Source organism: Lepidochelys kempii, chromosome 2 (assembly GCF_965140285.1).
Source record: "Lepidochelys kempii isolate rLepKem1 chromosome 2, rLepKem1.hap1, whole genome shotgun sequence".
In the NCBI taxonomy this organism is placed as follows: domain Eukaryota; kingdom Metazoa; phylum Chordata; order Testudines; family Cheloniidae; genus Lepidochelys; species Lepidochelys kempii.
Genome location: NC_136381.1, coordinates 262645090 through 262657245, shown reverse-complemented (window position 1 = coordinate 262657245; position 12156 = coordinate 262645090). Strand labels below are relative to the sequence as shown.

At 44.6% G+C, this 12156-nt stretch overlaps 1 protein-coding gene across 1 annotated transcript in view; it reads left to right on the top strand.

The window, feature by feature from the left end:
• Positions 1–12156, top strand: part of OBSCN (obscurin, cytoskeletal calmodulin and titin-interacting RhoGEF) — a 291841-nt gene that overhangs the window by 103705 nt on the left and 175980 nt on the right. Inside the window, exons 33-36 of the mRNA XM_078851342.1 lie at positions 595–861; positions 5192–5464; positions 6465–6731; positions 11122–11385. Coding sequence (XP_078707468.1) covers positions 595–861; positions 5192–5464; positions 6465–6731; positions 11122–11385 — 1071 coding nt within the window. The remainder of the gene's footprint in view (positions 1–594; positions 862–5191; positions 5465–6464; positions 6732–11121; positions 11386–12156) is intronic.

Genomic DNA, 12156 nt, shown 5'->3' with positions numbered 1-12156 from the left:
GTTTCAAAGAGGATGGCTCTAGACTGTTCTCAGTGGTAGCAGATGACAGAACAAGGAGTAATGGTCTCAAGTTGCAGTGCGGGAGGTTTAGATTGGATATTAGGAAAAACTTTTTCACTAGGAGGGTGGTGAAGCACTGGAATGGGTTACCTAGGGAGGTGGTGGAATCTCCTTTCTTAGAGGTTTTTAAGGTCAGGCTTGACAAAGCTCTGGCTGGGATGATTTAGCTGGGGATTGGCCCTGCTTTGAGCAGGGGGTTGGACTAGATGACCTCCTGAGGTCCCTTCCAATCCTGATATTCTATGATTCTATGAATTCTATAACAGACTATGGGCATACCTAATACAGGTGGCCACAGAGAAGGAAGACTAATGACATTTTGTTTCTTTACAAGCATCTGATTCTCAACAGCTTTGCTCCTTGTACAGTCGTGTACACACCTGTGCATGGTAGATGTAAAAGTGCTACCGTTCTGATCGGATCTCACTTCGGACAGCTGTAAATGATTGCAAAGCAGTGGAGATTTCGGTCTAGGGTGTTTAGAATGTTCTTGAGGACTATGTTGGGCTAACCATTGGTTGTCACTTTCCTCAGAAAAACCCAATCGCTTTCTGAAGGAGCTTTCAGATCTGAAAGCTGATGAAAAAGGAGTCGCTGTTTTTATGTGTCAGACTGAGAAAGCCGCACCCACAGTGACCTGGCGGAAAGGGATGGTCGAGCTCAAGACAAGCAAGAAATATGAGATCGTCCAGAAAGGGAACATCCTGCAGCTCACTATTAATGCCTTAGAGAAAAGTGACAGCGACACCTACACCTGTGACGTTGGCGAGGCTCAGTCTAGAGCCAAGCTGATCGTGCAAGGTATGAACGGCTTGAATGCATGACCAAGTACTGCACGATTGACGGATGGCAGGAAGTGTGTGTGTTATAATTCTGAGCTCAACTTACTGGCAGCTGAGCAGCGTGAGTTAAGGGATGCCAATCGGATTACAGCCTAGAGGCTCATGTTTTCAAAAGTGGCTAGTGATTTTTGGCCCCTCCATTTTTTTTGGTGCCCAGATTGAGACTCCTTGAAGGAAGCTGACTTTCAGAAACTGCCTGAGCATTCACCCTTGAAAATCAGGCCCCTTTAAGGTGACTTGATTTGGGCACCCAGAATCACTACTCACTTTTGAAAATTTAGGCCTGAAATGCTGTGGGTGAAATTTAAAAAATGGGCACGAGTATGTGTGTGTATATATGTGATTGATAGGATTTGTGGAGCCAAGGGGTGGTGGCGGGGTGTGGGTGTGTGTGTGGTTAGTTCAGCACAGGGCCTGTATGCAGAGTGGCTGCTGCAGTCTTCAGGAAGTGGTAATAGCTGGAGAATCCTTCTGCTGCCACGGAAGAAGGATTTGCTTCTCTTGAGCCCTGTGGCAAACCTCTGTCCCAAACCTGTGCACTTGGGCCAGGCATAAGGTACATATTTTTGGCCCATTGGTACATTTTATTCTGCGCTTTCAAGTAGCTGAATTAATTTTGTACCCTTCTGTAATTTAGTGTCGGTTGTGCACTAATGCATATGAATTGGCCAGGTGAAGTGAGGCCTAATGCTTGACTCAGTGGCATTTCTTTGTCTGTCTGTAATGTGATAACATTCATGGGGGAGACGGGGCACACACAGATCTCCTGACCTGCGGAGAGAGTGGGAGGAGACAGTGGGAACCTTAGTAAGGGGGCAGCTGGAAATGGGGAACTCACAGAGCCCTAGGTATGGGGAGATGGGAGATTTTTCCATCAGAATATCCTGATTCGTCAAAATCTAAACACTCCACAGGAGTGCAATGAGTTTAGCCTACAGAAGCAATGAATTGTGTGACCTTCCAGGTGGCCAAACAAAGTGAGGCCTAAAACTCCTCTGTGTCTATGTCAGTAATGCAATAACCTTTGAATATCACCTCTGATCAAGTCTAACATCTCAGAGAATGCTCTAGGCGCTGCTAGGATGAGCTCTACTGATTTTGGAGATAGTCAAAAACAACAGAACTTGGGGAAAGCCTGATTTCCACATAGTGCTCATTTTGGTGCTGCTGGCACAGGAACATTGTGACATCAGAGGTAATTCAAGCAATCATCACTCCCTCCATCGAGTTAATTTGCATGCTTCAGTCCCATTGGTTGAAATGAATTGGTTGATATGAGTCAACAGTGTGCCCTTGTTGCCAAGAAGGCTAACGGCATTTTGGGCTGTATAAGTAAGGGCACTGCCAGCAGATTGAGGGACGTGATCATTCCCCTGTATTCGACATTGGTGAGGCCTTATCTGGAGTAGTGTGTCCAGTTTTGAGCCCCACGCTACAAGAAGGATGTGCAAAAATAAGAAAGAGTCCAGCAGAGGGCAACAAAAATGATTAGGGGGCTGGAGCACATGACTTATGAGGAGAGGCTGAGGGAACTGGGATTGTTTAGTCTGCAGAAGAGAAGAAATGAGGGGGGAATTTGATAGCTGCTTTCAACTACCTGAAGCGGGGTTCTAAAGAGGATGGCTCTAGACTGTTCTCAGTGGTAGCAGATGACAGAACAAGGAGTAATGGTCTCAAGTTGCAGTGCGGGAGGTTTAGATTGGATATTAGGAAAAACTTTTTCACTAGGAGGGTGGTGAAGCACTGGTGATGAAGCACCTAGGGAGGTGGTGGAATCTCCTTCCTTAGAGGTTTTTAAGGCCCGGCTTGACAAAGCCCTGGCTGGGTTGATTTAGCTGGGTGGTGAAACACTGGAATGCGTTACCTAGGAAGGTGGTAGAATCTCCTTCCTTAGAAGTTTTTAAGGTCAGACTTGACAAAGCCCTGGCTGGGATGATTTAATTGGGGATTGGTCCTGCTTTGAGCAGGGGTTTGGACTAGACGACCTTCTGAGGTCCCTTCCATTCCTGATATTCTATGATTCTATGAAACTGCAGGTCAGGGTTGAGGTGCTTTGACAGAATTGGAGGGTGTGGGGGTTCAGGACTGGAATAGCAGGGGCTGTTTCAGATCTGGAGCTATATTGACCGAGGTAAGGTGAGGCTGCAGATTTGCACTGAGACACCCTCCACACTACTCCTGCCTCAGGCAAGATTATGTACCTTTGCCCAGTCAAAACTGTTTTAGTTAATCTAAACGGTGCCCATTTGGTGGGGCAGGAAGAGGGATTCCTCAGCACCAAATAACAACTGTCAATGGGAAAGGTGACCAAGGCAAGCAGCAGCATTAAGGTTTTCAGGTTAGGGTTAGGGTTACTGGAGGGAGTGAATGGTGATTGGTTGAGTTACCTCTGATGTCACAATGTTCAGAGGACCTCACGCACCTCTGATTGCAACACCAAAAGGGCGCTATCCGGGGGAAATTGTTATTGAAATGAAACTGATGAAACAACAAAGAGAAGAAGAGGAACAGCTCAGATGACTTAACAGTACAATTTTAGGTTCCGTGGCAGTGTCTTGTAAAATTGCTACGGATTCAGGGATAGACACTGCATTCTTGCCCCTCTGTAGCAGATCAAGCACTCACCAGCGCAGTGCCTCCAGCTGGTCGTCCGGGAATTAGCTCGATTCCAGCACTCGGAGCACCCCCTGCTGGCTGGTGTCTCTCCTGCCTCAGGCCCTGTGTCCCTCCTGGACCCTGGTGCCCCTTTCCCTTGGGGTTCTGCCCACCGCAGTGCCCCCACACTCTGGGTCTTCCTCCCAGGGGAACTCCCAACCCTCTAAGCCCACCTTGCCTCAGTGGCTACTGCCCATCGTCATCTAGCCCCCTTTCCCTGGGGAAACTGCAGTCTGTGATGGCCACACATCACTAGCAAGGGGGTTGGACCCGCTGCCTTTCTTGGCCCAGCTGTCTCCCTGCAGCCCCAGTACCTCCTTTGGCCTTCAGCAAGGCCTCAGCCTGGGGACGTGCCAGGCCTGAGCTCCCCAGCTCTGCCTGCCCTTCCCCAGCACTGCTCTGCTTCAGGTACCCTGTGCTCCTTCAAGCAGCAAGGTCCTTCCCACTCCAAGGCTGGAGTGAGACTGACCCAGCTCCTCTGTTAGCCCTTATATTAAGGCCAGCTGTGACCTGATTGGGTGTGGCCACAGCTGTGGTTGCCCTTAACCCCTTTTCTAGTTAGGTCCCAGCCATAGCCCTCTCCAAGGGCTGCTTTTAACCCCTGCTCTCCTGGAGTGGGGCAACTGCCGCACTACATCCTCCCATTATCTGCCAGTTGAGCTTACAAAAGAAACAGTGTGCAACCTTCTAGCTTTCCAAAAGCACCAAATTACCCTAAAATAGGGAGGACCCAGGGTCTTGCCTAAGATGTCGTACAGCATCTGTTGCACAGTGTGAAAGATTTCTAATGCCAGCTTTAAACAACTTTGTTGACCTATAAAATATTTGATTTAACCACTAGAAAGGACAATGTTATTAAGCTCAAATATATGACTGAAAATGTGGAACAAGCTTAGTCCATGAAAACTATGGGAGTACTCTGGTTTTTGTGGTTCAGTAACACTTCTTGAATTTGTGTTGTAATTCACATTGACATCCGGAATATCTTTATGTATATATAATCTTTTTTTTCTTGTTCTTAGACTGATTTCCAGGACTGCTTCTTGTTTTTCCTTTGACAGATAAATTACTAACATAGTTCCCAAATTAAATCTCCATTCATCAGTGTGTTTGTCATTTGGCTGTTTACAGAGAAGTTGGAATCTGGCTGGTAGCACCGCTAAAGAAGAAAGTTGTATGTGGTCTAGCAAAATATGATAAATCCAGACAGGGGTTTTGGGAACATCCATTCAATGAACCTAGATGTCCAGAACACATGGCATATTGAGGGCCTCATTCTTTTCTCAGGTCCATATAGTGGATTTCATTTCTGAAATTCTGGGGAGATTAAAATATTAGAATTGTAATTTTCCCCTGAGTGTGTACTGGAATCTTTACAAATCAATGACATGTAGACTAGTGCCCTGAATTTGTCTTCATCCTGTTCTGGTGTGTCCTGTAAATGTTTATTTTCGCTGAATTCTTTGATCAATAACAGTGGAATGGTATTTAAACCTTCTGTACCAAGAATCGTGTTCCTTTCACAAAAGCACTTGTGCTGGAGGTCATGTCATTGGCATTCCCCTTTGCTTTTATTTGAACACAGGGATAGAAGCAAAGGAGTCCAGCAATTGATATGTCTGTGTTCCTTTCAGGCCAGAAAATACTAATAATTGAAGATCTGGAAGATGTTGATGTGGTAGAAGGAGAATCTGCCATGTTCAAATGCAGAATCTCTCCAGTAGAATATAGCAATGTGCAGTGGTTTTTGGATAAAACCCCACTCCATACCAATGAACTTAATGACATCCAGTCTCATCCTGGAGGATATCACTTGCTAACCTTGAAAAAACTGTCACTGAAGGATTCGGGGGTCATTACCTTTGAAGCTGGTGATAAGAAAACATCTGCCAGTTTGGTTGTTAAAGGTAATTCAAGCATAAAGGCCACAGGAAAGGATAAAGAGTACAGGCCAGCACTGGGTAGTGGTATATGTGTGCAGATGGATAGATAGCAGTAAATGCTATAAATTAGGTCCTGTGATATGAGTTCTTTAGTTAGAGAAGTCAGTATTGACAAACAAGGAAGAGAGAGAGAGAGAGGCAAATGGAGAGCGTCAATGAGGCCACATGACCTGAATGTTATGAATTCAGGATCCATACTGTGTACCTTTTGGAGTCATAAAATAATTCTTCAGTATGCAGAGCTGAGTAAAATACTTGGTTTCTGCTGCATCAAATTGAACACTTTTTGAAGAATCACATGAACAGTTTTGGAAGGGTGAAACTTTGCACCGTTTTATAAAATTGACATTGTTCTGCAGAATGGGCAGCTGTTTTCAGAAAGCAAAAAGCCGCTTTTACTAGCAAAACCCTGGCATTTAAGTGGGAAAAACTTGTGACGATCTGCTGGCAGAAACCAGTTTCTGATTCACTTCTTTAAAAACCACTGAGAAGTCAAAAGTCAACAGTTGATTGGTTCTGACAAATTTGCATTGCCATGTGCTTTGTATCGGATCAGTTTTCTCACTGTGCACATGTACACTTATTGTTTAGGCAGAAGCATCATGCTGTGCATTTTTCATATTGAAGAGGATCTAGGGGAATTTTCCTGAAGTAGTGAAATTCATGCTTCTCCCTAGTTAATGTTAAACCATGCCTGTTCTAGATGACTTATCCCTGATTCATATTCTTCCACAGAGACATTTGGCCCCTGGATTTTGCCATACTGTACCAGGCATTTTCAAAACCATGTCTACAGGTAGAAAGCCCCACTATAAGGGCTTAATGCCTCCCACCCCCAAATTGTTCTTTTGCGATAATGACGTTGCAGAATATTGAACCATATCTTTGGTATAAATAATCACATGTAAGGAAAGTGCTGCTCCCCTCCCTCTGAAAATCTCAGACAAGTTTTATGTGATTCTAGAGAAACCCTGCATCATTACAAAGGAGCTTGCTGATGCCAAAATCTTTGAGGGAGAGGATGCCTTTCTTCATTGTGAAACCTCCAAATCAGACAGCCCGGTAAAGTGGTACAAAGATGGGAAGACCCTTAGAAACTCCTCTAAGTATAAGATCAGCCGGTCGGGATTTGAAGCCACGCTTGTCATTCATGGGACAGAAGAGAGAGACAGTGGCAGATATGAGTGTGAGGCTGGAACAGCTAAAAATAGTGCAGTTGTCACTGTCAAGGGTAAGGAAGTTTGGAGTGATGCTGCCTAACATAAAGGTCAAAATAACAATTTAACACCTGGCTGCAACTGAACTGAAAATTAACTCCATCTCTTCACACTGTAATACAAGATATGTTCTGACTAACTCAGCTGGACAGCCTCCAGGCAGGTGAAAAAGTGTAAAATAGACAAAACATTTATTCTGAGATTGAAATGAGCTTCGGAGTGCAAGGATAGGCAGGGGCTGGAGCTGGGTGTAGTTTACTGAACTGAAAGGAAAATACCCTTCTCAGTTATGCACATTGATTTTCAGTCAGCTTCCTTATGTGTGCTCATCTCCCATGAATGTCACTGAGTCCTCCAGGTATGTGGGGAGAGCACCATTTAGAACTGAGGGAATGCAGGATTTTGCCCTAAGAATGGAAGGAAGAACTATCTTAACAATGTGACGAAGGAGAGCTTTGTAGTTGTTACTCATCTTCATTTGTTCGTTATGCTTTTCTACCACACTTAGGGGACTGATCCAACTCCCATTAAAGACAATAGAAACACTCCCATTGGTTTCAATAGGAACTGGCTCTGACACTTGGGGGGAGAGGATTTTTTTTATCAAGAAAAAGAAATGCAATGTTTTATGTTACATAGCAACTACAATAGATTTGAAATTTCTCCTCTTGAGTGTTAAAGGATTTAAGCAAATGGATTTAAGAGATCCCCAGTGGAACAGTAGATGTAGATGGCCCATGGGATAAGGACACATGCTATAACACATTGTACTGCCATGCCCCGTCCAGCTATGAACCCAGGAAGTTTACTCAAGAGTTCCAGAATGATGAAGTGGTAGATAAAGGCAGGGCCCCGTGAAAGGTGTGTGTGCACCGAAGTAGGGCTGAAAGTGGAATGGAGGAAAGGAGCTGTCGTTCTTCAGCCAAGCAACTAGTGTGTGATGAATCAGAAAGTGTAAGTGCCGCGCTACACATTCATAACCTTGTGCTAGAAGACAGTAGTGAACACATTTGTGAAAACAGAGACCGTCAAGCAACAGCACTTTCTACTGTGACTGATCTGAAGCAGGAAACCCCACCAGATGTTTCCTCTTTCCTCTTCCACAGTCAACACTAACAGAAACTTTGGATGCCACCTACTTTTCACTAATTCACTTTGCAATCTGAAATCACTGTTTCGGACAGAGGCTGTGTGGGAATCTTCAGTGGGACTCTTTTATTTATCTGCTCACCTTTCTCTCTGTGTATGCTTTGCAGTGTTTGCTACATTAGTACATCTTCATGTCTGATAAAAATGTGTCCATCTTCCTATAAGGAGAAGGGATCCTTGACTGGGAAAACTAATGTGTCAGTTATTGTTTGTCATGCTGTTTGTCCTATCCTTGTGTTCTCTTTCTGTATGTATTATTTTACCTTGCTAGTTCTCTTTTTTTATATGGCAGTGGGCTAGCTCTGAACACCTGTCCGAAGTGTAGTCCAACTTCTCACATCCCTGACTGACATCTGCAAAATGTGGTACTAGAGAAAGGATACCTTTAACTAACCGCAGTGACAAAAATGGTATAAAACAGTTCCCCTCTTCTGTGTATTCAGTAGTTCACAGCATGAGGCAGGCATGCAAATAGCGTTACAGGGGAGTTGAAGGTGTCCAGTTTCTCTCACGATTGGGCCCGTAGAGAGTCTCCACATAACGAGAGGCCAAGATCTCATGCTATTAATTGTTTAAACCATTTAAATAATATTTGTGGTGTTATTAATAATATATTGCACTGACAGCTGGAGATGGATTATTAGAATCTAAGCACTTTTTCATCCTGGCATTCTGTGATTCTACATCTTACGTGAAAGGGCTCATGTGGGATGAAGCAAAAAGGGGAAAAGTGATTTCCAGGCACTCTTGTTTTCTTCAATGGTCACACTCTGCAATTCTACATTTTTAGCTCTGCCAGTTCGTTTCAAACGAGAACTCCAGAATGAGGAAGCTAAAGAAGGAAATCAAGTCAAACTGACCTGTGAGCTGAGCAAACCTGACATCCCAGTGAAATGGACAAAGGGAGATACAGTTCTACAACCCAGTGACAAGTATGAGTTAAAGCAACACGGCACTGTTGCAGAGCTCATTATTCAAGATGCCAAATCAATAGATGCTGGAGACTATAGCTGCAGCACTGGAGAACAAAAGACAACTGCTCGGGTGAAAGTAAATGGTAGGCAGAGCTGGTAGATTTCAATTTATTTTACTTATGCAGTACTTAATACGTGTGCTATAATTTAACGGCAGTTCTTTATTATAGAGGGGCCAGTTATGGGTCCATAGTTAAGGTTTAACAATAATATATGTACTCAGTAATATCTGTATTACTTTAGTGCAGTTTCACATTACACTAAAGCAATGTGGGTGATTTATCCCCTGTTGTCCAGTCCCAGCTTCTGGCATTTGGAAGTTTAGGGACACCTAGAGCATAGGGTTGCATCCCTGACCATCTTGGCCAATAGCCATTGATGGACCTATCCTCCGTGAACTTATCTAATTCTTTTTGGAACCCAGGTATACTTTTGGCCTTCACAACATCCCCTGGCAATGAGTTCCACAGGTTCACTGTGCATTGTGCAAAGAAGTTCTTCCTTTTGTTTGTTTTGTACAACTGAAAGGAATTTGCACTTGTTTCACACCCAAATACACCACACTGCCAGTCACAAGTCCAATAATAATAATAATAATACTTCCTCTTAGTTTCAAACATACTGGCCATCTTTCTTGACTGCTGTTGAAAGGGTAGACCATATCAGAGCATTATCATATGGGAGTGGTGGACATGGTCTGTACACAATATTGATCACCTCTGGTTGTATATTTTAGCTCTGCCAGTCCTTTTTAAACAAAACCTGCAGAACACAGAAATGGAAGAGGGGAGCACCGTAGCTTTGCACTGTGAGATCACTAAACCCGATGCCCGAGTGGTGTGGAAGAAGGGAGGAGCCATACTCCAGGAGAGTGCCAAGTATGAGCTGAAGCAGAAGGGTTGTGTGGCAGAGCTGCTCATTCACAATGCAGAGCTGGAGGATGCTGGAAGATACACCTGTGATACTGGAGACCAGCAGACGACTGCTCAAGTCAAAATCCACGGTAGAGGTTTTTTCATCACTTTCTGTTGTTGTTGTTAATCATGTTTATTATGGTAATGCCTAGGCGCTGACTAAAATGGGCACCATTGTGCAAGCTGCTGAACAAACACAGAGGGGCCAATAGACCCTGCCCCAAAGAGCTGATGGTTTAGATAGAGAAGACTGATGACGGGTTGGGGGTAAGGATGTAATACATGAGCAGAGCAATCGGTGGCAAACATCGTGTTAGTTCCAAGGTTTTCTGGGAGGGATGTGAGAGGTTAGTTGGCAGCTTTAAAAATACAAAGACAAAAGAAGGGAGAGGGAATATTGAAGGGAAGGGGATGGTTGGGCAAGGAAGGAAAGAGGGAGACTATGAGGAGCAGATGTGGAGTGATGCTGAGGTGAGGAGTCCGTGAGAGAGGGCTGGAGCAAACCGCCAATCAGCACAAGGCAGCAAATGTCCAGTCAAACCTGTAAAAAGTATTTTGATGACATCGCCAGTGTTCAAAGTCCCCGGCTTAAACAGCTTCTGCAGAGGCTCTCAAGAGTCCTAACAGGTTGAGTCTCTGGCGAACTCCTCCCTGCAATTTCTCTCACCAAAGCCACATATCTGGAGGGAGGAGGGCCACTGTATAGGGTCTTAATGGGCCCCAGAGCAGGGGGCCTTCCCTGCACAGTTCGGGATCTGGAGGTCGGGTGGAGGGTCTGAGGGAGAGGCAGCCCAGGCTGGTCCTGCTTTTCTGTTGTGTTCTCTAGGTAACCCTCCTATCCAGGAATATCAGTCAAATGATCTTTTGTTGACGACATAATATCTGTCAATGGCTTTGAAATAATTATTGCAGTAAAACCTCTTTTCTGCTCTGGAGTAAGGCACTAGGCTGAACTTGACAGTCTAGCTGAAAGGCCCTGTGGGGCAAGATGTCTGATTTTAAAGAACAGGGAGTTTTTGCAGGGAGTTAAAAAGCAGGTTCTTTGGCAAAGTAACTGCTTGGCAACAGTTATTTTAAATTGTGTTTAATTCTTTCCCCGCCCCCCAAAAATTAACTGTGTGCGAATGAATATGCCAATTTATCAGCTCTGGAGACAGACCCCGCCATTTATCCAGGCATTTCCTTACGTCCCAGCTCACTTTCCCGTTTTATTTAGCCTTTCGCCCATGCCATCCTTGTCAATATCCTTATAAAGTCATGGCACTGAAAGAGAGTCATGTAACTGTTCCTTGTCTCAGTCTATGCCATATACAGTGCAACCATATTACGTGGATGCACATCATATAAATGCCTGTTTCCTCCTTCAGCCCTGCCTGTACTCATCAAAGAAGAACTGAAGAACTTGGAAGCCACAGAAGGTGGAACAGCCACTCTGCGCTGTGAGCTGAGCAAAGCCGCTCCAGTGCAGTGGAAGAAGGGGCCCAAGGGGCTCAGGCCAAGTGGCAAATACAGAATGAGACAAGAAGGCACCATTGCTGAGCTGGTCATCCATGATCTAGATCTGAAGGATGCTGGAGATTACACATGTGTGTTTGGAGATCAAAAAACCACAGCAACCTTAACAGTGAATGGTAAAAAGTCATAAAAAAAATGACACTCCTGAGAGTCTCCCCCCTCCCCCTTTTACCTATTTCCGAACAAAATTTACCTGTGTCCTACTTGTCTTTTCTTTGTTCTTCTTTGCACATCATGCTGTGCCTCCTATGTCCATTTGTCCTCTACCCTGACAGAATTCAGTGCATGTACGCACAGTGTAAAGTCTTCTAAAGAACGCTAACCAGGCAAAGAGCATGTGTGTGTATTTTACTGAATTGGTACTGAAGCATGAGACCCCCTGGGCAGTTATCAACCTCTCTGTTAAGGGGATTAAGTACAGTCAATCACTTCCTCTGTTGACTGTCACAAAAGCCTTGCTTTACTGGGGACTTAGTTTTCAGGTGGCTTGTTCTCTGGGTTTCAGTTGTTTGCAGCTAGACAAATGGTAGATCATGCTTGGTGTAAGAGTGTTGTGGTGAGGCCCATGGCATTAAAAAATAAATTACAGTTCACTCATTGTCCGAGGAAGATGCTTCACAGTTCCAAGTTTGTGGCATTTGGATGAAATATTTGTTTGTTTTGTGTCTCTCAGCCCTACCCACACGTTTCAAAAAGGAACTGAAGAATGAGGAGGCCACTGAGAGTGGAACAGCCACACTGCACTGTGAGCTGACCAAGGCTGTTGACTCAGTTGAGTGGTTGAAGGATCAAAAGGTGCTGAAACCAAGTGGCAAATACAGGATGAGGCAGGAAGGCCGCTTTGCTGAGATGATTATCCAAGACCTAGATTTGGCGGATGCTGGAGA